Here is a 27252-nt window from a genome sequence, read left to right on the forward strand (position 1 = left end):
CTGTGGGTAAACTTTTAAACAGGAGGGAAATGGTTATTACTAAACTCAAATTAATTACTGTTTAAAATTTAATGATTACAAAGTTACACTCATTGAGATTTCCGTGCTGTTTTGCCTACTGTACAGTTTTGGAGGGTGTGATCGTGGCAAAATCCTAAATAGTGGTGGAGTGACTCTAACTTAGAAATTTAGTTCTGTTTGATGTAAACAATTCAGGGATTTAATGGTATTTATTACTGACACAAAATGTATATATTTAGACATACAAATTGTTTAAAAATGTACAGATTTTCACTACAGTATTTTTTAATAATAGAAGAAATTATGTAAATGTCCAAGAGTAGGGGATTGTTTAATTATGCAATATAATATTTTGAAGCTATTAAAACAGTAGTGTGATTCTATATTAACGACATGAAAAGCTGTTTATTGAGAAAATATTATTTTTAAAGCTGGCATAGTAAGATCTCAATTTGGTATAAAAATAATTTAGAATTTATATATAGCTACATAGGTAAAATTGCAGGAGTATAGAATTTCACTTTGTAGTGTTCCCCTCGTTTTTGTTTTTTAGTTTTTAAATGATGAAATATTGATTGCTTCTGAAATATGAAATGATAAAGAAAAAGGATACTGATGCCTATGTGGAGGTGATGTAGTCTGTAATCTTTTCAGTAATTATGAGTCTAGAACATCTGCTCAAATGGAAGACAGCAGTAGGGTTTAGTTAAAAATAATGAAAAGATTAGAAGTGGATCTTGTCAGCAGTGTGTTACGGGAGCAGAATATGGAAAGGGCCTTGGATTTGACTTTGAAACTCAATTCAAGACCCATCTCTGCCACTTCAGCTCCCCTGAGCTTCGCTTTCCTTATTTCTTGCCTCTAGAAAGATCCCAGTAAACGAGTTAAACTGAATTGTGCTACCTAGTTGAGACACAAACATTTAGTAACATTGCAACAACAGTGAAGACCTACTGAAAATAGGTAGCCTGAGTTTGTAGTAGGTTCAGAGCCTGGCATAGTTTCATGATTCAGCAACATTTCATTCATTCATTCATTCATTGAACATGCATTGAGAGTACGGCGTACCGGTATGTAAAGGTAAAAGGTGCAATGCATGCCTTTTAAGGGCTTATAGGCTCAGGAGAGGACAAATGATTAAGGTACATTGTGAAAAGTGCAATGACAGAGCTATGTTTGGGAACCTGGGAAAGCACAGAGGAAGGGTACCCCATGTAGAATGAAGTGACTGTAGAGGACTTTTTTTTTTTTAAGATTTTATTTACTTATTTTTAGAGAAAGGGGAAGGAAAAGAGAAAGAAAGGGGGAGAAGCATCAGTGTGTGAGAAAAACATTGATCAGCACCCTGACTGGGGACTGAGCCTGCAACCCAGGCATATGCCCTGAACGGGAATCAAACCAGTGAACTTTTAGGCTGCAGTATGACACCCAACCCTCTGAGCTGCACCAGACAGGGATGTTGAGAAATCTTGGAGAACCAGATAGGGAAGGACGTTCCAGAGAAAGGGAGCCTTGTACAAAATCAACAAATGTGTTATATTAAGGATCGTGTTTATAAACCCAACCAAGAAATAAGGAAGATGCCAAATCACCCATCTAAGATGGGGTTGAATTGGGACTTCATGGGGGTCTTTGGAATGCCAGATTCTACCTCAAGGAATACTGGATTTTTTGAGATGGTATACTTATTTTCAGACTGAAAGGAAACAATCCCACTTTGTTTTGTGTTATTATAAATCACCAATGAGAATGTTTCAGTTGAACTTTGAACATGACTATTTTGAAGAACGTTTGAGCATATTACTATTACAAGTATTTATAATCTTGCTTTTGTAAAATGTGTAATTAGTGGCAAATATCTTCACAGTTGATTTAAAGTTTTATAGTCAGATGTCTTGGTTATTATAAATTTCAGTTTTTACTTAATATCTGATTTATGTGTAGACTACAAACATGTTCTCTAACATTTCTTGTATATATATATTTAGGTGGACTAATCTGAAGTGTTCAATTCTGGCAATATTTTATTAATCTACAATAATTACATTAATATTGCCTAGTCTCTAGATTTGCTTAAGTTAATTATCTGTGAGACTGCCACTTATAAATTGTGTGTTCTTAACCTCTTTGTTCTTCAGATTCCTCATCTTTGATGTTGAGATAATACCTATCTCAAAGAGTTGTGAAAACCAACTAGGTTAATATGTACAAAGGGAATAAAACAGTGCCTGGCCCACAGTAAGCTTTATATAAATTTGTGCCACATGTATCTTTTAAAATATTCTTGTTTTAATGTTCACAACAACCCCTCACCCGAGATAGATTGTTATTCAATATTATACTTGCGACTAAAGCTTAGAGAGGTTTAGTTGCCAAGGTTGCAGAGCTAACAATTGTCAAGGCTATAGTTCAAATCGAAGGCCAGAGCCTAAACTGCTAATCATTGATGCCTGCTGAACTACCTATAATTTTATGCTTATCAGTAGTATTAAAAATCAAAATGTCACCTACCCCCAACCTAACGGTAATGTTTTGTGGCTGGTAAATATACATAAATTTATCTCGTATTTTGTGGTGTGATTATGTGGACTTATGTGTTTCAAACATTGTTTGTATTTCAGTGTATGATCTTCCCCAACAGCCTAATGATATTCAACTCTTCTATGGAAACATGCGTAAAATTATACTTTCAGTAATTGGAGAATTCAGAGATCCCATTTCTAGCAGAAAATTTCTTCAACCTTCTTTGAAATCTAACTTAGAATCTAAAAGGTAAAACAAACAAACATTTGTCAACAGGTTTCAGGATTATTTGATTCTTAGTGTAGTTAATCTCTTACCTGTACTCTTCATTATTGTTTTTTCTGTCAAAATGTTTATTTCACTGATTATTTTTTTGTTTCAGTTGAAATAATTTCAAATTTACAGAAAAGTTAAAAAATCATTCAGAGAACTTCCATATACTACCTGCACTGAGATTCCCCAGTTAACATTTTACTACATTTACCTTATTATTCTTTATGTATACATAATTTTTTCTGAACCATTTAAGGGTAAATTGCAGGCATAATGACCAGCTAGTCTTAAGTTTCTTAAAAATACAACTGCTCTCTTACATAACTATGGTAAATCCATCAAAATTAGGACAGTAATACTGAAACAGTTAGTACTACAATCTAGCCCACAGATTCCATTCAAATCTCCCCAGTTTCCCAATATTGTCTTTCATAGTTAAATCAAACAAATAAATAAGACACTTTTCTCTTTTCTCTTTGGTCCAGAATTTAATCTAAGATCACATTCTGCATTTAGTAAACCTGTCTCTTTAATCTCTTCTAATATAGAATGGTTCCTCTTTCCTTATCTTCCATGACTGAGATAGCAGAGGGTTGGATTATCAAATCAGAGCCACAGAATCAAAGATATTAACCAGAATTAAGCTTTACTAACAATTTGAGGTGAAACATGAAGAAATCCAGAATACTAACTGTGCCTCCTAGGTCCTTTTTGCAACATTAATTCTCCCCTCTGGCTCAAATTTAATGGAAGTTGTGCATGTGATATATCATTAACACAGAAGATGGAGCATCTCAATCATGAAAGCTTGCTATACTTTGACAGATTCATAAATTTCAGGTTTATTTACCATAAACAATTTTAGACAGACCAGGAATATAATGTTAAAGCATTCTGTAGTTAAGGACATTAGTGTGTTTGCTAGATGTCATTAGTAAGGTAACATCTAGGGAATTTCACCAAGGTATTTGTGGGTGGGGACGCATTCCATGGTAAAAAGGAGAAAATAGGTTAGGCCAGCATATAAACCCTTTTCTTACCAATGACCTTGATGTTTTTGTAGAATATAGGCCATTTACTTTGTAAAATATTTCTCAGTTTGCAGATTCTGAACAACACAGAAATGATGCTGTTTGCTTCCTGAGTGCATTGTCTCAGATGGTAAACAATGCTGATTTGTCCGATTACTAGAAATATTTGTATCATTTAGTTAAAATGGTGTCTGCCAGGTTTTCTCCACTGTAAAGTTAGTTAATATCTTATAGAGAGGTACTTGGAGATGAGTTATCTTGGTCCTCATTGAACTTTTAGCACCGGTGATGATTGTTGCGTGAATCATGTTATTACTATCCTGTTTACCAAACAGTGATTTTCTAATTTCATTTTCTTGCATTTGTTCATTATCTTTCCAATATGAGGAAGAGATTTTCTTTTCCCTCTTTTATGTACTTACATTCATTAGGACAGACTCATGGGTTCAGTATTAATCATTTACTGTCATTACTTGGTCTCTTAATTTGACTCCTTGATCCTTTAGATGTGCCCACATCATTCTTTGAGCACTTCCATATCTAGAGGCAGAACAGGATATTCTAGGCTCATCTTATACTTAACCCTGTCCAAGCCCTAGAATAGCTAGTACTTCTGTTAGAAGTCCTGGTTCCTTTTAGTAGAGAATGGCATTGAAACCAAGATATAGGTAGTAGGTATGCTATTGCTTTTGAGATGTCATTACTTCTAGGCCTCCTCAGTGGACAGAGCTAGGAAATAAATGTCTTTATATATAAATCCACATGTGTACATATCTGTCTATAAATAGGTTAAAGCTGTGAGTTTACACTGACACTTCCGATGCTAATCTTAACACTCTACAGTGTTCCTGTTTTCCTTTCCCTAATTGTCCTTTTTTCTCCAGTACTGAGAACCCTGACCTTACTATTCTCAGTGTATTTACATGTTACTCAATCCTTCTGTTCTTAACCAATCTTCTCATCACATGGTCTATCTCCCTGGGCCTAGTGTTGCCAACTTATATTGCCTGAGACTTCCCGGTGCCTACAAGTCCCAGTGCCTCCAACTAACCTCTCTCCTGACTCCCACCCACCCACCTCCATAACCCCAGCACCTCTAGCTCATGCCAGCTTGCTTTCTTTTCCTTATACTTGTAATGTTTATTTTCTTCTAATATAGTCAATTAAAGATAATTCAATATATTTAAGATAATCTTGAAAATCACTTATTGTGAGGAACTGGTTCTTAGGAAGCTAAAAAGCCAAGAATAAACTTTAAAAAACAATTATTTCTGACACTGAAGGCAAAGAAGTTAAAAAAAGTGCCGATGATTTTGTAAGATCAGGAATACTGCTAACACCAGAAACCAAGGAGGAGAGAAGGACAACAGCAAGGGCTTCTGCACCTGTAGTGCTTAATACTGGAAACTCCAGGAGACAGAAGACCTGTAGCTGGACTCTGCTGCCAGTGTGTTTGAATCTCTGTGCTGCCAAGGCACTCCCTCAGCTGGTGGCTATGGAAATAATTACACTACAGAACTTTGAGGCTGCGAAGCAGATGTATGTTAAAGTAGAAATGCTGTGATCTTTGTGTGTTTGTTCTAATATCCTCAGGATTAAAAAGGAGATCAAATTTAAAAAATAATTATTTTTGACTTCTGGCAGGTGTCTCCATTATTTCTCTGGGGCTGTAGAGGTCTGCTTTGAAAAGGAAGGGGTGAGAGGACAATGGGTGAAAATGAAGAGAGGGATTTCTCTGCTGAGTGTTGACCTAAAAATGTTCCACTATAGGGTAGGAGAATTTGAACTCTGCATGGTTGAACTTCAATTAAGTGATGTGCTTTCATGATTACAAAATTTATTTAAATTACAGTTTTGTGTAATCTAAGGCTTATTTGAAAACACAGTTTCAATACTTAATTAAAAACTTTTAAAACTATATTAGCGTTTTTCACTGTGGTATTTTTCCCTGAAGACTTTCTTATTTTAAAGATTTTTGGTGTTAGCAACATGAAACCAGTTTTAGGTACATTAAGAGTTTTATTGTTTTGGGTTAAAAAATTATTTTTCTTTTTAAGTATATTATTGATTATGCTGTTATAGTTGTCCCATTTCTCTTCCTTTTGCTCCCCTCCACCAAGTACCCCCATTCCCTCCAGTAGTCCCACCCCTGCCTTAGTTCATGGGTTGTGCATATAAGTTCTTTGGCTTCACCTTTTCCTGTATTATTCTTAACTTCCCCATGTCTAGTTTGTACCAACCAATTATTCTTAATCCCTACAGCATTTCCCCATTTCTCTCCCTTCCCCCTCCCAGCTGATAACCCTCCAAATGATCCCCATACCTATGAATCTGTTCCTATTTTGGTTGTTTGATTAGTTTGTTTTTGTTTTGTTTTGTTTTACGTTCTGTTGTTGATATTAGTGAATTTGTTGTTATTTTAATGTTCATAGCTTTGATTCTCTTTTTCTTAAATAAATCGCTTTAACATTTCATGTAATAAGGGCTTGGTAATGATGAACTCCTTTAGTTTTACCTTGTCTGGGAAGCACTTTATCTGCCCTTCCATTCTAAATGATAGCTTTGCTGGAGAGAGTAATCTTGATTGTAGGTCCTTGCTTTTCATCACTTTGAATACATTTTGCCTGCAAAGTCTCTTTTGAGAAATGAGCTTTTAGTCTTGTAGAAACCCCTTTGTAGGTAACTCTCTGCTTGTCTCTTGCTGCTTTTAAGATTCTCTCTTTATCTTTAACCTTTGGCATTTTAATTATGATGTGTCTTGGTGTGGTCCTCTTTGGGTCCAACTTGTTTGGAACTCTCTGTGCTTCTTGGACTTTTGTGTGTATATCCTTTGCCAAATTAGGGAAGTTTTCTTTCATCATTTTTTCACGTAAGTTTTCAATTTCTTGCTCTTTTTCTTTTCCTTCTGGCACCCCTATGATTCGGATGTTGGTATGTTTATAGTTGTCCCAGAGGTTCCCACACCTCTCCTCATTTTTTTCAGTTCTTGTTTCTTCGTTCTGTACTGGTTGACTTTATTTCTTCCTTATGTTCCAAATCATTGATTTGAACCTGGATTCCTTCCCCTCACCTTTTGTTTCCTGTGGATTTTCCTTCGTTTCACTCAGCATATCCTTCACTTCTTCCCTTATACATTTGCCGTACTTAAGCATATCTGTCAAGTCTATGAGTATCTTTATCACCAGTGTTTTGAATTCTGTGTCTGTTAGGTTGGCTATCTCCTTGTTGCTTAGTTCTCCCACTGGAACTTTGATCTGTTCACTTCTTTCGACCATTCTTCTCTGTCTCCTCAACATGAGGGTCTCCTGTGTTTGCCTCTGTGTCTTTGGTAGAGCTGTCACACCTGTTATGTTGTAAGGGGCAGAACCTTAGGTTTTCATTAGTACAGGGAGACCTATTTCACCAGGTTGTGGTGCTGTATGTGGGGGAAGGGTCTGAGAGGGAATAATGCCACTTGCTCTGTTTGCGCCCCTTTTTCAGGCACTTCTCCCACTTCCTGCATTGGACTAGCACCCCTTTAACTATTGCTTTGGCTGTGGTTCCCAGAGTGAATGGGTCTGTGGACATTCTAGGACTGTGGGGGCCTTCTAAACAAACAGTCTCTGCTGAGACACTGGCAGTTTCTTCCGCCGCCCCAACCTACACAGGTTTTTACAGTCAGAAACAACGAGACCTTATTTTTCTGGGTGCTGGAACTGTGAGCTGCTTGGTCTGGTCTGGTCTGGTCTGGTGCTGGGAGCACTCCCCAGGTGCCCCCTCCCTACTTTTTTTAAATGTGTGACTGTGTTTTCCACTGGCCAGCCACAGCTGCTATCACCGCTGCTGCCACCACCTTCACATTGTGTCCTCTCTGCCCCAGCTTCGTCCCCTCCTACTGGTCTGGTCAAGTATTTCTTCTTTATATCTTTGTTTGTTGGACTCCCTTGGAGCTCGATTTTCTGGAACTTCTGGTTGTCTTCAGTTTTGAGGTAGTTGTGTTCCTTCTTAGTTGTGGAGGGAGATGCAGCGTGTCTCTAAATTCTTAATACTGAATAATTTTCTAGTAAATCGTAAGAGACATAAGGTAGCCTGCAGAAATCAAGGCAGGAAAGAAATTAAATCATTGAGTATTATTAATAAATATTATAGTAATATTTGACAATACTGTATTTTTTTATGCATTACTTTAAGAATACACAATATGAAGAATTTTTAGTCACTGAAAAATATACAGTATGTAATGTGCTTTTTTAATCACTTTTAACTTTTTTTTTTTTTTTTTTTCTCTTTTTCTCTAGTGACTCTGACAGTCTTAGGAAACATGGTGCCAATGTTTCTTTGGATGTTTTACCAGTTAAAGGTCCTCAAAGTTCTCCACTTTCACAAGTTGTTCACCCACCTCAAGATAAATCGTCCTCTGAGGAAATGTGGACTGTTCAGCCTGAACACTTGATTTTGGTAGCCCCTTCTACTTGTGAGTATTTCAGTGACGACACTATAGGAATGCATTCCAAAACCCAGAGCTATACTTACTTTGTACGCATGGCTCATCTAGAATATATATGTGAATTTTGTGCACCTGTGACCAATGGCTTTCATAGGTACTTCTCTCATCTGCTAGAGACCTAACAGACTTGACCATAGCATTGTTCTGACACAAGGCCATGGTCCTCAGTCCAAGTTTCCAGTTCCCTGCACAGCAGAGCCACTTTGACACATGGTCTCTTCCTCCCACCACGTCCTCTGCCCAAAGAACTCATTTGGCACTTGGCTTCTTTTACCCTTAACATCTATATAGTTGGTTCAGAGTAGGAATAAATCTGGTACCTATGTATGTGCCTAAGACAAGACCAGGTGGTAACAATTTTTTTTTCTACCTTTGTTCAGTATTTGAACTTTGTTCCATATCTTTGTAGTTTCCAAGAGTAAACAGCTGGTCTTGCTTTACCAGGGATTTGAAATTCCTATAACTGGGCAATTAAGAAAGCAAAATAAGCTGGTTTACTAGTATACTTATTTAGGATTTATTTTTACTCTTTATTAACTTTGTCTTTCTCACTAATGCTAAATGTAAGTACCATTTATTTATCTGATATAATAGGTGATCTGGCAAAAACTGGACGTTTCCAGATTTTAAATAATTCTGTTAGATTATTGAAATTTGAGCTGTACTGGCCGGCCCATTGCCTTATGGTAACACCACAACATGGATTTATTGAACCAGAGTAAGTATGACTTCTCTTTCCTCTGGGTGTGTTATTCAGATGCTGGCATGATAACTTTTTACGAATCAAATGCTATTCCAATTTAATTTATTCAGTAGAACTTTGCCATGTGCTGGCCGTACAGTGAGTCATGTCTGGTTCTGTGGGACTTCTGTACGTTCAAGACTCATACCGCTTAAAGGAGTAAAGACCATGTCCATAGCCAGATATCATATATAGCCTATAAGGGTCAAGAACGATTTGTGAGGTGGGAAAGAGTTCCTGGAGTAGAAGACATTAAAATGTTTTCTGGCATTATTACTCTGACTACAGAACTGCAAAGCAAGGGATATCACCGGGCCTGTAATGAAGGGTGGTGGTCTCTAAAGCCCAAATGGTTCCACCTTTTATTACCTTGGATTGGGCCGACTTATTCTGCCTCTTTTGTCTAAAGGGCATTTTATAGACAAAGCTTCCTGACCTAATATTTCTGAGCCAAGAACCTAGCTTGCCATTTTCTGCAAAGAATTTTCTAAGATATAAGGAACTCTTTGGGGGCCTAATGTTGATAAGCAGCTGCCCTCTATGTGTAACTTAATTATTGATAGACAGTAAAGCCACAGCTCTGTAGCTTTTTAGAAACTGTATCTGGGTTGGCACAGAACATTCACATCTGAAAGTTGCTTCATATTTAGGAATAGCAGTTTGACAGAACAATAACATGAAGTTTATTTACTTTTGCAAAATAACGGAGTGTGCATTTTAGGAGTTTACTTGACTGAGACCTGAGGTAAGGTATTGTCAGGGACACCCCAGAGAAACATTCCTAAGATGAAAGTGGTCAATTAAACTAATTAATGGTTGAAAATTTAGGGAAATGATAGGACAAGTTGTTCACAGACAACTTTTCCCATTGTCCTATGTGTTTAGTTATTAGCAGTGGAAAATAATCTTTCTCTGTCATTTATGACATGTGTACCGAAATAGCTTTTGTGATGGGATATTTTTAAAGTCACAAATCCTAACTACATTGTCCGTATTTAAAAGTCTTTTTTTAAATCTCATAGCTCTTAAAGAGGACGGTGAACACAGAAAATGTAGGAACTGGGGAAAAAGAAACAATCTTTTTCATTCCTTTCTTGTTTTCTCCCAGTTTTCTCCCTATTATGTCTTCTTTGTACTATGACAGTATTATTCTTTAATAAGTGGCTCAGAGCTTTTGTAGTATTGGTCTTATGCTCTAGAAATTTTAATTTTGAATTGTTTTTTAAGTGGTAATTCTATGGTATGGTCTGTTTTCACGGGAGTTTGCCTTAGGTTTATGGGATTATGCTACTTTTTGTTAGTTACTGAATTGGAGTTGATGCAAAATCAGATGTATATGGGAACTCACCCCTGTTATCTGCTCTTTCTGAGTAATAAGGAAATAGTTGGTTATTGATAGGATAGCATAACTATTGTAGTTATTACTATTAAAGTTTAGGCTATTCTTGGTTTTCATTATTAAAATTTTTTTTTTAAGGAGTAAGCTACAAATTCTTGTGAGTCCTAATTCCTCCTTGTCCACAAAACATTCAATGTTCCCATGGAGTGGTTTGATTTATATACACTGTAACAATGGACAGAAGGTACTTTTCAAAGTTTTTTTTGAGCAACGTTTCTCTTATATCTTAAATGTTGTAATACTAGCACTTATACACATTTTAGGAATCAAATGAAGGTATCTGCTCTTTCAGCCCAACTAGACTTATTTAAATAGAGCATTTGATAGAGATTTTCCATTAGCGATCCAAGTGAGTCTCCTGGGTAGAGGCAGGAATGGCGAATGGGGCCTAGAAGCCATTATTAATTTGCAAAATTTACTTTGAAAAAAAAAAGGGGGGGTGTTTGAGGACAGGGGATAAAGTCAAAGATTTACTTTGAGATCTAAGTAAACTTTAATTCTAAATTCATCATTGTTTCATATGGTATTACTCTTGTCTACCATGACTTAAAAATAGAAATTGTTTCTTTCAAAACTGTAGCTACATTTGTGTCTTATTCCTTTCTTTGGCTCATTTTAGAAAATTGTTAAAGTTCAAATTCGAGAAGACTTGACTCAAGAAGAACTTTTCACTCGTTTGGCCTCCAGCTCATTTGGAATTCCTTCTTCAGTTACTGAGCCTTTAATTAGTCATCTGGTAAAACCAATAACAAAACCACCTTCCACAAAAGTTGAGATAAGAAATAAGACTGTTACTTTTCCTGCAACAGAACCTGGTGAAACTTCAGGTATCATATCGCAAGATTATTTAATTCAAATGTCTGCTGGCATATTGTGTGTAATACCTTTTTCTTAGTTAACCATATGTTAATGATAGGTACAAAATTTAACCCCCTTCAGGACAAAATCAAATAGTTATTGGCAATCATTTCAATGATGAGATGGATTTGGGGGAGCTTAAAGATTGTAACTTTTAAACCTAAGCATTTAACATAACTCCAAGAGTCTTACACTTTATTTGGTCACAGCCATCCTTCCCCCACTCTCACTAGATCTTTGACTGGCTGATAACTTAGTCGAAGAAGAGAAGGAAGTGGGGAGCTGGCTTTGTCATTGATGTGACTTTGAGAGTCAGCACATGTGTTTGGGCCTACCCCCTACCCCTGCCGGCAGTCTAAAGGACTAGGATTGTAGGCAGGACCTATTGGAAAGAATTTGGGATCATCTGTCATTTGGCCCTCTAGCTTCTGGCCTTATTTTTTATTTTGTCTTTAATTCAAGCTTAGTTTCCTACTATCATGGTCCTCTTAAATTTTTGTCATCACCAATAGCTATACCATATTTTCATTCTTAGTTTCAAGCCTGTTAACTTCCTGACCCTAACCCTCCTGTCTTTCCAGCTTACTCTAGGAATTACAGCAGTTCTCTGACCTCATTCAGACATCTAGGCTACTGACCCTACCACCTTTTCACTCTCCATCAACTCCACACACATCCCACTTCTCTGTTAACCCTCCTTGAACTTTATGGTGTATCTTTGTAATTACTGCTTCACATTCTTATCTGCCTTGAGCCCCTCTCCCTCTACATTCCTGTCTAGCAAAGTCTCAACTCTTGTTAAAACCAATCATCTACCTACTCCATCTCTCCACCTTAGCAGCAAAACATTGCTGGAGAAAACTACAGCTATTCTGAGTGATTCTTGAGCTCAACTCTCAGGCCAACAGTAGGCTCTCTCCCAGCACTCCTTAGCATATGTCCTTTACCCATGAGTGTTTAACAGCTCCTTTTTCTTTCTTTTTTTAGTATTAAAAACCAGGTTTATTGAAGGAAGAGGGGGAAGGGGGTTGGAAGGAAGAGGAAACTCCAGGACCAACTCAAGGGCCCCTAGGAGCAAGGGAAACGGGGGAAAGGTGACTCCTGGTCCACCTGGTGGGGCCCACAGGAGCGGAGGAAAGGAAAAAAGGGGGAAGAAAGAAGGAGTGGAGACTCCCAGTCACCCATGTGGGCCCTTAGGAATTGCCTCAACAGCTCCTTTCTTAAAGCTCCTATTCCCCCTCTTCTCCCCTATTCCTGCTCTCTTTTCTACTCTTGACTTAGCCTCACACAGCATTGAAAATATAGAAGCCGTTAGGCTAATCAGAAGGCTTCTCTTTGCATCACAGATGACCTCTTTTGCTGGGAATCTAGGCCCATCTATTCTCACCTTTCAGGGGCTTCCTCCTCAGCTCTTTCTCTCTCCAGTGTCATCAGTTTTTCTCTCTTCATTGATGATACATTTCCATTAACACACAATACACTACTTTCACCTACTTAAGAGGTACACTCTTTGGCCTTGCTGCAGCTGTCTGCTTCCTCAGCACCCTTTTCTAATGAAATGGTTATGTTCCCCTCCTCTTTTTTAGGCTGTTTTAGATGCTGCCACCACCGTGCCCCAAACCCACTCCTATCTGGTCACTGAAAAGCTCCACTTTGCCAAATCCACAGTCTCTTTTACATGTCTTTGTTGATTTGACCTCTCAACACTACTTCCTCCTTGGCATAATTCCTTCTTGGAAGCTCTTTGGTTTTTACTCCTTCTCAGGTTCCGCTGCTAGCTCCTCTTCTTGGACCTGTGTCCCCTTTCTTCTCTCTGTTCTATCTGTGCTCCATATGTACACACAGGTACTTGTTCAGCTTCTGCACGCTTCTTCCTTCATCTGCCTCCCCCATGTCTACAAGTAAGTGGCACCACTGTTTGCCCATTTTGTTGAGCCAGATTTCTGGAAGTTTCTTTTTTCCCCCTCTCTTCCTCCTCCTACCCAGTCCATTAGCTAGTCCTTTGCAGTCTGTTTTCAAAATAAATCCCATACCTGCCCACTGCTTTTTCCTCCCATTGTCACGTCTTCTCAGTGTCTATATCATCTTTAATAGTGTAACACCCTAATCTTGATGATCACATCTCCTCAACTGAACTACTGCAATGGCATCTTACCAAGGTTCCTTTTATTCTGACCTCCTTGCAGTCTCTTTTCTCCACAGCAGCCAGTCATTTCTTTAAGATGTAAGTCACCTTTTTTGCTTCCTTGCTTAAAATTAAGCCTTTGATTAAATCCAAAATAGGATCCTATGAAACATGATTTTGTTAGAAAATACTATAGTTCCTTTTGGCCTCCTAGGGATCTAATGTTTGTATTTTTTTCTTTATGATGAGGTAATCACAGTAGTTATCACACATTGTCACAGTAATCTGCTTATTTACTTACATCTCCAATATATGAGTTGTTACACATGTGTTTCTTTTAGAAAATTATCTGGAACTTGAGAATCATGGTAACACAGAAGTGAAGTGGTATCTGTCATCTTTAGCTCCACCTTATGTCAAGGTCAGTAATAATTTCTGCAAGTGTATTCGTTTTAATGTTTAAACTTTAGATGGGGTGTTTAAAAAATTGAATTTTGAGTATAGGTTGAGTTTATTGGCTTTTTGTTTTACTAATTTATTTACTTGATTTTTCCCTAGAAGTCAGGATAATACCTGCCCAATCTTTTTCACAAGGTGATTTTGAGAGTCAAATTAGAGAATGTATGTGAAAATATGTAGTGGTTTCATTTAATGCTATCTCCTACAGCTCTGATTTTTATCTATTGAAATAACTATTTTGAAAAAAATACATTTTTATTATAGAATAGAATATTGTGTGTGTGTGCACATGCATGCACATTTTTCTCTCCCATGTTCTGAGTACTATTGTATCTTTTCCACCAGTGGGAGCTAGTACAGGAGACAGAATTGAATGTTTCTTGCCACTAAGTATAGCCTACTGTATACTGCAAGTAGTCTATGCCAGTGGGCACTGCTTAAATTGAGTGTGTTGTCTTGTGTGTTGTTTAGAACCCTGTGGCCTTTTTGGCATGTATTTTGTGTGATGGTATCAGTTTTGAGCCATATTAACAAAATGTGTGCAAAAGATAATGCTATATGTACTGAAAAGAAATAAACTGGTATTGCATATGTTAAAATACACATTCAGTAGGGTCTTCAGGGTCTTTGTGGAAAATGCAGTTTTTCGACATTATGAACAGCATTCTAAAATTCACTGTAGCCAGAGAAGAGTGACTGCTGAAGCAGGGAGGAGAGGCAGTGTGAGGCCTTGTGTGAGTCAAGTCTAATAGTGCTTCCATGTGGGGCAGGCATTAGCTTTGCATGTCCTTGATAACTGTAAAGGTAGTAATGTTATTCAGAATTGTTCCATTAACTTTTGTATTTTTTCATTTGATTGTTTAAATGATTACTTTTTAGGGAGTTGATGAAAGTGGAGATGTTTTTAGAGCTACCTATGCAGCATTCAGATGTTCTCCTATTTCTGGTATAATGGAAAGCCAAGGAATCCAAAAGGTGAGTTTTAACATTGTTTTTACTGCCAGCTGGTATTAATTGGCTAGGACTGTCTCTTTTGTTTCCACCCAGAGCAGTCTGCTTCACCTACACCAGTGCTGCTCATAGCCAGGCTGCCACAAAAGAAGAGGCACTCAGCACAAGTCAGGGGATTGCTTCCTGAAGCAGAAAGTCTTGCTCTCTAAACAGCAAAGCAAAATACCATGCATAGTGGTCTGATTGATTTACGTTCTGATATAAGCATTTCATATGGCTGCAGGCTGCTAGTGCTTAGAACACACTTCAGGTAGTGCTAATCTAGACAATAGTTTTGTGGTGCTGGTTGCACAGCTCTGGAGGTATACTAAAAACCAGTTGAAATGGGTGAATTGTATGGTGTGTGAATTATATCTCAATAAAGATATAAAAAAAAAACAAATGTGTAGGACTAGATTATCTCCTAGGAATATCTTTTCACACAATACTTAACATAGAAATGTACCCCTGTGATTTTTGTTGTGTTCATTCTGCATTTCTTGACCCGAAGCAACACTTACCATCTTGTCAAATCACATTTGTCCAATGAATTCTAGGTCTGGTTTCTTAATTTAGGGTGGGTGGGGACAGCAAGACACATCATTCTGGGACCATTTAGGGAAACATTACCAAATAGCACAATTACTGATGCATATAATAGTGTTCCAGAAGGAGGAAAAAAATTAGTTACAACTTAGTTCTTAAAGATATATACAAAATTTTTTTGAAACATTGGTCAGTTTGATGTGGGATTAAATGAGCTAATGAATGTTAAAGTTTCCATTATGTTTCTACTGTGACATGCAGTAAGTAATATTAGGTTTTCTCTCTTTATTTTTTGGTGGTGGAAGGAAGTGTAAGTGGGATTTATCTAATACATGGTACTGCCCCCAGTAGTTCCTGATAATTTGTATATTTTCACCCTTTAAGAAATGGTTGTTTTCTTCCTTAATCTTATCAGTGTCCATATCATCTTTAACAGTGTAACATCCTAAACTTGATGATCTCATCTCCTTGATCAGTGTTCTCCCTTTGCCTCCCTGTTCTCAGGCTTGCTGGATGCATTGTTTCTTAATGTTCTGTAGTGATAGAAATTAGGTTACTTAAGTGTTTTAAATTAAGTCCAGAATCAAATACCCTAATTGGTAGTCAGTATTTTTAACACTGAATTCTTTGATAAAGTTCTTTAACCCTGGTAAACTTTATAAGATACTGTTTTTAAGTATTACAACTTCCTAATTATTGAGCTTTTTATAGGTTGTATGCATCCAGTTCATATCTATAGCTTTGAGCTGTATGGTCAGGGTAATTGGTTCTGACCGATGTTCTGAAGTGAATCATAAGAAAAGCTGCTAACATGTAGTTTAGTGGTGCTTGTCTTTTCTGCCTCCTGTAATGCACCTGTGTTTCCTCACATTTCCTGTTCTTGTCAGTCTCTCCAATTAGTGGCCATTTGCTAGGCCTTAGTCCTTTACCACTTGACCAGCAGAGGGTTCCATAAGCATTGCAGTGAAAGACTGTATTGTGTGTCTGGAGTTAAAACTTCCTCATTTAGATTTTGTACTCGACAGCTCTAGAATTTTTTTTCCCTTTAAGAGGTGTTTATTGATCATGTACAAAACAAAGAAAACGTAATTACAAACATACACTATGTGCAGCAATAATACCCAGGGCCCAGCCCAGTGAGTGCTGCCTCTGCTGGACAATAATTTAGCAATAAATACTGCACAGGGCAGGGTGGGTGCCAAAGCCAGCTGCCCCAGTGAGGCCTCTCCTCACCTGCACCTATAACATCCGCAGCCCAGGCAGCCCCAGGGTACCCTTCCTCCCTCCCCTGGCTTCAGCCCTAGGCAGGGCAAGCAGTCTTTCTTGGACACACTGGGAAGCCCTTGTCTTGTTGCCCTCAGATGCCAAGGGAAGGTTTTCTGTACCCACTTCTGTTGGGTTAAAGGCTTTGGGACTTTAGATTAAGGGGACAGGAAGAAGGGAGGGGCTAGGACCCAAGATTGCTGGCAGGATCACTCCTCATATTTCATTGGGGACACCTATGTACTAATGCTGCTGCTGTGGAATGGAGTGGGAATGTATGTGACTGGCCCAACAGGCACAGCACATGCCTAGGACACACAGAATTTTTGATAACTTGTTTTTAATTTTAAAATTTACATTTTTAGGAATATTTTACATAAAGCCTTAAAAATGTATTTGGGATCTGGTATAGTAACAAGCCCACTAAAAGTAGAATTGCTCAAATTCTTTTTTAATTAGTGGCAAAACTAATGAATACAAAAATATTTTTCCTTTAATAATTTGAGTTGGTAATCTAACTACATGTGTGTAAGGTTCAGTGTGTTGTTTTGTAGGTCTCCATCACATTTTCACCCAGAGATAAAGGGGATTATGCTCAGTTTTGGGATGTTGAATGTCACCCCCTTAAAGAACCTCACCTGAAACATACCCTGAGATTTCAACTCTCTGGACAAGTGAGTATTACACTAAATTTAAATATATCATTTTGTGTGTATATTAAAAACACTAAGTGATACTGTCAGGAAAAACTGGCCTGAAAATGCAGAATACTTTTCTGGTATTATTCTAATTTTATTAATTCTGCTATATAGCCCTATCTTAATTTCCTCATTTATCTTTATTGATTGGTATGTTTGAGGTTTGGGTTTGGCTTTATGAAATTTGTGTTTGACTTGATGCTCTGTGTGTGTGTGTGTGTGTGTGTGTGTAAGAAACTGAAGTGTGTATGTGAATCTTAAATCTCCTTTTAAAATATTGTGAAGGAAATAGTAGGATTCAAAAGGTTAAATGTCCATATATTTTCTGAGAGTATTTATTTCTCCTCCTCCACCCTATAATTTCTTTTTATATAGAGTGTCAAAGCAGAAACTGAGCCTGAAAATCCATGCATTTCTACAAATACTCTTATTAAAATAGATAATTTAGTTAAGTCCCGAAGACAAGCTGTATCAGAAGCTTCCGCTGTCATACCTGGGTATGTTGTTTTTTTCATTCTTACGTGTTTTTTCTCAGTACTTGATTGAGGTATATAATTACATTTGGTAAAATGCTCAGTGACTTTACCTAAGAATTTACATGTATTACTACCACTCCAATGAAGAAAGAGACTATTTTTCTTCCCCTGGAAAGTTCTTTTATGTCCCTTTGTAGTCAATCCCCACCCTCACCACAAAGTTTTTTCTGTTCTAATCTATTGCCATAGGTTACATACACTCCCTTTTTATTGAGCTTCTTTCACTTAACATACTTCTTGGGGGAATTTATTTGTGTTGTTGAGTATATGATATCTGTAGTTTGATTCTTTTTATTGTTTCGTATTCTATTATATGAACATATAATGTATTTATTCATTTTCCTTCTAATTTGGTACCATTAGGAATGAAGGTGCTATGAACATTATTGTATGTGTATTTTTGTGGACATATTTTTCCATTGGTGGGGGGCATAGTGGGGAGGGGGGAGTAGGCTAAAAGTACCTAAGAATAGAGTTGAGAGTTGCTGAGTCATAAGACAAGCATGTGTTTAAAATAAATTCCCACATAGGTTTCCTACAGTGGTTGTAATCATTTTCAATTCCCAAAAAAGATTTAAAAAATTTATGAAAGTAGGTTCTTAAAAACTTTTAAGAATGTATATTTTATACCAGCAGCTTATATAACTTTAATGGTAATATTTAAGTATTTTATCTAATGAAAATATTTCTAATAATCCTTAATTTACTAATATTTAGTTCTAAGTTCTGGAAGAAGATGCTTATAAGAATATGTTAGATACCTACTGAATTTAATATAAATGTGGTCATTTATTTCTAATAGGAGTAAATAATGCACTTTGTAAGAAATTAGAGTCCTTTAAAGAATAGAATATGTGTTCTTATCACACACTATGCTATTTACTCATCTGTTCATCTCATGCTTACTGAGTGCTCCCTGCATTCTGGGCGGTGGAGATAAGACAGTGAGCAAAACTGCCTTAGTCCTTGCTCCACAGACTTCCCTTCTGGAGGAGGAGCCATATAACAAATAACCACACGAACAGGCTTGATTACAACTTGTGGAAAGGACTGAAAGAAAATAAATGGGAAACATGGGGAAATGTATCTGGGAAGATCCTCCCTAAAATTGGACCTTTAAGTTGAGAGCGAGTAAAAATGACCTAGGTGAAGAGGACTGTGTAAACGACCAGGGTGGTGGGGATTTTTGGTTCTCAAGGAACTATAAGCAGCCCACACGTCTAGAGCACAGAGGAGGGAGAGTGGTATGAGTGAAGACTGGAGAGGGATGTGGATCACGTGCAGACCACACAGGGCCTCATGTCAGTTTATCTGGAAAGCTGCTAGAAACCATTGAATGGCATCATCATATTCTAGTATTTACAGAAAAATCATTCTGGCTGTAGTATGGACTGATTAGAAGGAGACAAGAGTACTTACTATGAAACAAATCAGAGGGTATTTATGAGCAGTCTAGGACTAAGATAGTATCAAGGAATATGGTGAGAAATGGACACCTTTAATGTCTATAGGAAGGAAATTTGAAGGACTCGGTGATGGATTGGATAAAGGGGCATGAGAAAGAAAGGATTCAAGGTCAGCTCCCGATTACTGTTCCCCTAGACAGGAAATAAAAGTGAAGGATGAGGATTGAGGAGAAAGGTAACAAGTTTATTCTTTGTTTGTGGAACCATAAGGAGATAATTGTGAGGTGATTGGATATGTTGTCCAGAAGCTCAATCTGAGCTGAGATACAAATCTGGGAGTCACGTAGGTGTGAGGTCACTGGATCACCTGAGATGGGGATACCTAGGGAGAGTGTTGTGTGAGCAGTTAGGGATGTCCGGGGCCAAGCCTTGTGGGACAGAAGCATTAGAGTTGAGGGAGTAGAGATGAGCCTGCACAGACTGAGGAGTGGCCAGACAAATGACAGCAGCATGGAATCTGGAAGCCAAGGCCAGAGGACGTGGTCACTACCATCAAATGATGCTGAGAGGCCAGGGCTGTGTCAATGTTCCTGTAAAAAATAAGTCTGTGCTGTGAGTACTCAGTGAAATAGATTAAGGTGAAAGGGCCACCTTTTGGTCTGAGGCAAGTGGAGAGCCACACTTGAGTGAAAAAGGGGGGTCAAGGTGGTGCTGCCGTCCTGTCTTGCAGAGCAGCTAACCCATCAAGCACCTCTGTAAGAGTATTCCTGCTATCAAGCACTTCATCTTTGTACAACTTAAACAGCTGTTACAAAACTATTTTTTAATTGAGTTGTAAGGGAAAACACAAATTTAAAGCACTACTTCCTAATTTAATATATCTAAAGAGTTTAAATTACATTTATTTGGATTTTAAATAGATGACTCTTAAACCTTTTTCCAAAGCAGACAGCTTGACTTGACCCATCGTGGAGTTTATGCCCCAGAAGATGTGTATCAGTTTCTACCGACTAGAGTTGGGGAATCAAGGACGTTAAAAGTCAATTTGCGAAATAATTCTTTTATTACACACTTGGTAAGTTGTAAATAATACTGTGGGTTTTAGAAAAGTAAATGTATTCAACTATTTGGTAAACATTTTCCTGATAATTAGAAGCTTACATTAATTTTTAAAATGCTTTACTATTCTATTTGAAATGAAACTTGTGGAAAGTTCATGACCCTTTATCTAAAAATCAAAAGTATTTAGCACTTGTTTTCTTTCGTATTTTTCATTTCTTAACTTTTTCTCTTTGTTCTGTACCATCACACCAACATATTTCTGGATAACATTTACTCTAGTCAAAACCAAAGTAAATACATATTAAAATTTCCTTTTATGTGTTTTTATGAGCATTTATTTTCTTACCCAATTTTGTGGCTATACCTAAATTTACAAATGTAAATGAATGTTCCATTATCTAACTTGCATGACTTCATTAAGTGTTTCATATTAAATTGCAGCTGAAGTTTTTAAGTCCCAGAGACCCTTTCTACGTAAAGCATTCAAAATATTCTTTGAGGTGAGTTTATCATAAATCAAAATGTTCTAATCCAAGTGCAGAAATTTGTTTCCAAAACATCAAAATATCACTTGGGATTTAGGACTTGTAAGAGCTCCCCCTATTGTAGCTCCTCATCTTCATTACCAACACCAGAGAGCAGTAAACACATGGGTCTTCCTAAGTAGGAAAAGAGATAAGGAGACTGCATGGAAAACATTTCATGACTGACCACTGGTGTACTTTACAGTGTAGCCACTCCAACTTCACAAAATCTTTTGGACTTAACATATGATTCCCGTTACCCAGTATTGTGCCAGCCACAGAAAAACCATAGAATTTTAATTATCCTGTCATTAACTTTAGAATAATTTCTGCTTTGTATATTATTTTTACTATCCTGAGAATCAGGGATTTAAATTTCACTGATTTGAACAACAGTTAGTTTTTCCAGATTAATTGGGAAAACTTTCATTGTGGTATTTTTCAGTTGTCATTCTTCAAATACCCTGTATTATTTTAAATCAGGGCCGCAGTTTCCTACTGACCTCGCTAATTTTCTTTTTCCACATGATGTACATTTAAGTTGAAATCTCAAACTTGTTTGTCCCTGTTATTTAAGTTTTACTGGACTTAATACTAAAGAATAATTTTATCTTTAAACCATTTAATTATTATAAGATCTTATCATCTTAATATTAGGAGACTATTCCAAAAACATGTTATATTCTATGAAAACTCAGACCACTCATTAAAGATTCTAGGACTGTCTTTACGGAGTTACTTAGACCAGCAGTTCTGTACTGTAGGAGCTACACATATATCTAGGTACTGGAAAGGGGGAGACTTGTTCTCTCTACCTCTTACCTTTTCATTCTTTTCATCTCTTACACCACTCCTTCCCCATCCTGGGTGCTATATAACATGTTATTTATGTACTTAGGAGTTAAGCACTTTCTTTGCCTCCCAAGGAGGCTGACCTGGAGGCAAACTGCAAATTCAACAATCCAGAAAATTATTATAGACTTAATCTCTCTAAGCCTCAGTTTCCTAACAGGTAAAATAGAGATGATACTGCCCCTGGCTACATGTAATTGCTATGAGGTGTATGTAGAGATGTGTGAGTGTTAGTGTCCGGTCATAGGAAGCTCTCAGCAGATGATGGTATCGTCAGCATTATTAATAAAGCCCTTCTTTTAAGTTGGCCTTACTGGCAGGATCCATTAAGACCGACTCCAGAGATTTTGATACAACTTCATAATTTCCTTTCAGTGCTTTCCCATTTAATCCCTTCAATAACTATATAAAAGAGAAAGTTCTAAATTTTTAAAAACTACTGAACCCAAGTTCTCCACCCTCTCTACTCTCTCAGAGTTCTTGTCTCCCAGCAGTCTGTGGACCCCTCTAGTTAATGAAGGTTTGTTTGCCTTGATTGATTTGAGACCAGTGATGTTATACTAATGTATTAAAATAGGTTGGTACTGTTAAATACGTAGTGGCATAACTGTGGAAGCAATTAGTTTATTTAAAAATAACAACTGTAATAGAATAACAAAAATAAATGATTAATAAAAAATAAAACAAAAATAGAGTATTTAAATTCTCGATTTTAACTTTTTATAACTTGAGTGCAAATAGATACTGAATAAATAATCTATCCTGAACACTGTTATTATCTGAATTTGAACTTTATCATAACTGCATTATTAATTTTGCTTCCCTTTTATTCTCTGCCTGGTTCACATTCTTGATCTTAGCCAGCTTTTGGTGGAATACTTCTGTGTAAACTAACATGTACCTGATAGAACTTCCTGGAAGAGCTTCACATTTTTCTCTCAAGGAGCTCTTAACGTATAAAAAAGAAAAATTTAAAAAATAAATAAATAAAGCTCCTTTAAAAGGTTCCAAGAAATCTTACAATTCCTTTTCTCTTTAATTCCCTTGAACAGCCTAGTACCAACTTTTTAAAAAAAACAGAAGATGAGCATTCAGCTCATCTATATATAATTTTGGTAAGGAATCATTATAAAATAGGTTTTAAATTGTTTAGCTTTATGTCACTATTCTCTGTATTATGGCTAGAGGAGGAGGTATTGAAAACTTGCCTGGAGTTAACATTTATTTTCCAACTTTAATCACTGAATACATTATGGTTACAAATTCTCTGTTGATGTTATATTTTTTGTATAATCTGAATCACAGATTTTTTTAAAAATTCTATTTCAGCTGAAATTTGTAAGCCAAATTAGTTATCTTCTTGACCCTTACAGAAAAAGAACCTAAACCTGTTCTGTTAGAACTGTTCCAGGCAGCAGGGTTTATTTCTAATATGGAGTGTAAGAACAAGATGAATTGAATGAAAAGGGATGTCAGGGGATTTGGGAGTGGCAATCCTTCTGCAGTGTACATTAGTTGTCATTGAGGTATTAGAATTCATAGAATACTGACATTACCTAAAACCAAGTATAATTTTGGCAATTAAAATGTCAAATTCTTTTCATCTTTATTTTGTCATCTATATGTTTTAACAAACTAGTAACGATATTTTTTTCTGGATTTAATAGTTGTCTTAATAGCAAGAGCTACCACTACTCTTTCTCCTTTTCCTCCTCCTCCTTTTCATGTTCATCCTGACTTCAGTATTATAGACATGATGAAAACATTTTAATGAGAAGTTCAGTTTTTATAAATGAGATGGCATTTTGCTTAGCTTCAATTTATTTTCTAAAAACGTTGAAACATAAAATATGTTCATTGCTAGCCATTTAAAAGTAGACATTTTTATAGAGTTGAACTGGTTGACTGATCATTCCAGTGCTAGAAAATATTAAGATGTTGTAAATTAGAACACTGCTTTTCTGTGCAGCCTAGGTCATGTTAGTAGTATCTAAAAGAACTTAGAAACATGAGAAAATATTTCTAATTCCAGCAAAATTGGAGCAGTTTACATAAGCTAGAATTTAAAATAGCATCACAAGATACATTTGTCTGCTTTATACTCTTCGAACATATCACTTTAAAATATTTAAAAATTTTTTTGCTTTGAAGATAAATAAGGTAATTTTATACTTTTATTAGTGGCAGCTACTTATTATTCTGAGCACAATGAGTTTCCAGAAAGTTTTCATTCATTTTAACTGTCATTATGGACCTTAACAATAAATATGTAATGTTACAAATTCCAGCAACAATTTTCATAGCAGCAGCTCAGTATAAACTTGATTAAGAATAAGAAAATAGTATGTGTAAAGCACTAACTCGGTTATCTGTTTAACCAGATGAAGTAAACTGGCTTATGGGATGTAAACTGACTGCAACATAAATAAGCAGTTTTTCTCCAGAAGTTACAGGGGTTTTGCCTAATGCAGAGGTAGATAAGCATGAATATATACAGGGATGTTTAACCCACTTAGTGATAGATTATAAAGAGAAAAAAGAAAACATTAAGGTTTTTGTGAAGGTTCTTTCTTAGATTCTAGGTGATCATCCCCTTCACATGTCTTTTTAAAAAGGATTTGTTCATGTTTCCACTTAGCCCTGAAAAGCATCCTTTAGGTAACCTGTTTTATTCAAGTCTAATCTCAGTTGGGAAGTCAAACTAATGTGTTTCCCCTCTTCTGTGCCTAGGTCTCCATGCACACAGTGTGCTGCAGGTCCTGGCCAGCTGAAGCTTCTGAGCTGACAGATCCTGCCATGTCATTTGAGAGGGAAGGACAGTTCTCACAAAGTCATAGCCAGGGAACAACACTAGCTTTGATTTGTCATTACTTTTTATCCATACATAGAAACCAAGCAATTTGTAACTTTTTAAAAATTTCTTTGATAATGATGGTACCTTGGCTATGCTAATGTGCTAGCTTTTCCTACAAAAAGTGTTTCTTTTAAATTAAAAAAGAAAAATTATGGTTATATAGTTTGTAGGTTCTGATAAACCCTTTATATATAAATGGGACATGTAGTGAACCAAATGGTTTAGAGTGCACTTCATGACTGCCTCTCTGCTTTCCTAATGTGTTTTTGCTTTTGTGTGCCTTTGCTATAAAATTAGTCATTAGCTAGTTAAAGGTTTTGAATTAGACCTTTCCATTGGGTTCAACATACTTACTATTTCTTTTTCCCGTGTGTGTGTATATGTAGAGAGAGAAAAGGAGAGATTGCAGTTTTTAATAATTGTACAAGATGACATTTTAAAATATATATATTTTTTTATTTATTTTTAGTGAGTGGGGAAGGGAGGGAGAAAGAGATGTAGAGAAACATCAATGTTTGGTTGCCTCTCGTGCACCCCCAACTGGGGACCTGGCCTGCAACCCAGGCATGTGCCCTGACTGGGAATTAAACCGGCGACCTTTTGATTCACAGGTTTCCACTCAACCCACTGAGCCACACCAGCCAGGGCTAAATGTCCATCTTACTGATAAGTGTTCTATAGCTGTATTATACTTCATGGTTCTTTTTTTAAAATTGCACTGAATTCAAAGTATGTGTGAATCTAAAGCAGATGATATTGTTTATTATATGTTTTAAAACACTTCCTCAGTTAAATATAGAAATATATTCCATATTGAAATTGTTAAAAATGGGATCTTTCAGAAACTTATTTGGGTAATTTCATTACTTTTAGTAATTCATAAATTATAAAGCCTCTTAACTTAGCAAGTTGTACATTATTCTGAGTATTAAAATGCTAATATGAAAGAGAAAATTGTTGTTTGTCAATGCCATGGACTAGGTACCATTTTTTGAAAAAGATACATAGCTTCGACATGGGAAAATAAGCTATTAATGCATTTGGAGAAAATAACCTAGACTTTAAATATAGACACACACATGTATATAATTTTTTCATCTCTGTTAATCAGTTATACTCAGGAAAAGGTCTTTGAATACTTAAACTATTTCCTTAATTTTTAGCCATTGGAAACAAAAGCATACTATTAGTTCTGATTGCTGAACATTAAAGCATGTAGCTCTGAGGTGAGACTAAGGGGATGAAGTACCTCTCCTCTGAGGGAAGTCTAAAAGCTGTAAGTTTTCACTGAAAAACAATGAAGACTGAAAGTAGATAACATCACATAGGCAATAATAAAATATATGTAGTCTCATTCACCATGAAAATAAATGTATTTTTAAAGCTCTTGGGCCCTGATTTTATGAACAAAAACAAACCTGCAAACATAGGGCACTCATTACCTGCCTCGATATCATCTGAAAATAAGCTTTCAAGGAGATTTTTCATAAAGGTTTTATATGAGTTTTGTAGCAAAAAAATATACAGTCCTGTTAATGATGGGCAAGCATATCACAAATTTATATTCTTCCCAGTTGAAGGTCCAGATATGTAGAGTGTTCTTGTACCCTTTCTTAGGTAGACAGGCACCTGCTTTTGCAGATGGAAAATGAGGCTCCCTACACAATAGATCAGAGCTCTGATTTCCTCTTTCCTGTTTTTATTGGTTAGCCAGAAATACATATACAGTACTTTTGAATAAGATTTTAGATTTCTCTCTCCTTTGTGCCAGTTTTGTATTAAATAATAACATTAAAGAAATGAGAAATAAATTTAAGTTGAACATAACTGGACTGGGTTCTTCCATCAAAAAACCTACTGAGCTCTCTGCTAGCCATTGTGCTTAACTGTGGCAGGTGATTTGTTTGTTGCCGTAGTATCAGGCTGCTGACATTTTCCTTTCTCTTTACAGAGCCCAGCATTACATCAACATGCCAGTGCAGTTCAAACCAAAGTCGGTGGGGACATTCAAAGCTTCACTTGTTATTCAAACAGATGAAGGCAAACGTGTAGCTATTCGACTAATAGGTGAAGCTCTTGAAAAAAATTAACTAGAATACATTTTGTCTAAAAGTAAATGACATAAGTTATATTTTGGTAACTTCATTTTCCTATACTACAATTATGCTTTTGTGTATATTTTGTATGATAAATTAAATATGTAAACAGTAGGGGTTATTTTGTTGTTTTGAGAAGCTAATACTGAAGACCTAACTAAAATATCGTGTATCTAGCCTACAGTATTGTACTTAGTTTTTACAGGGGAGAAGAGAGTTCTATTTTTGCATTGATTATGATATTCTGAATAAATATGTCATGTAGTTTAATGTGGTATATTCAGAAATAAAGTTAATTTTCATTGAACTTGTCTTTTTTTATACGATGTCATATACAAAAATGAGAATATCACTTTTACTCTAATTATTTCCAAGCTCTTGAGTCTGTTTTGAGATTTTTCTTCTCCATTACATAGTTTCCTTTCCCCTAACAAATTCCTTCTCTTCTCCTTCTGTCCTTTAGCTGATTGCCCAAAGTAGAAAGGAAAAGGTTACTTGAAATTTTTTT

At 36.4% G+C, this 27252-nt stretch overlaps 1 protein-coding gene across 4 annotated transcripts in view; it reads left to right on the top strand.

Annotated features, from left to right (window-relative positions):
- Positions 1-27051, top strand: part of CEP192 (centrosomal protein 192) — a 155271-nt gene extending 128220 nt beyond the window's left edge. For 3 of the 4 annotated variants that reach the window (XM_090285856.1, XM_090285859.1, XM_090285857.1), the window contains exons 36-47: positions 2643-2793; positions 8126-8301; positions 8929-9052; positions 10554-10659; positions 11095-11302; positions 13800-13879; positions 14797-14892; positions 17271-17390; positions 17790-17911; positions 20302-20431; positions 20860-20918; positions 26600-27051. In XM_090285856.1, the coding sequence (XP_090141982.1) occupies positions 2643-2793; positions 8126-8301; positions 8929-9052; positions 10554-10659; positions 11095-11302; positions 13800-13879; positions 14797-14892; positions 17271-17390; positions 17790-17911; positions 20302-20431; positions 20860-20918; positions 26600-26738 (1511 nt within the window). In that variant the 3' untranslated portion in view covers positions 26739-27051. The remainder of the gene's footprint in view (positions 1-2642; positions 2794-8125; positions 8302-8928; positions 9053-10553; positions 10660-11094; positions 11303-13799; positions 13880-14796; positions 14893-17270; positions 17391-17789; positions 17912-20301; positions 20432-20859; positions 20919-26599) is intronic. The other variant, XM_090285858.1, reaches the window with a different exon arrangement.
- Positions 27052-27252: the final 201 nt, after the last annotated feature.

The sequence above is a fragment of the Furipterus horrens genome, unplaced genomic scaffold (assembly GCF_987537825.1).
Source record: "Furipterus horrens unplaced genomic scaffold, mFurHor1.1.pri manual_scaffold_8, whole genome shotgun sequence".
Lineage (NCBI taxonomy): Eukaryota > Metazoa > Chordata > Mammalia > Chiroptera > Furipteridae > Furipterus > Furipterus horrens.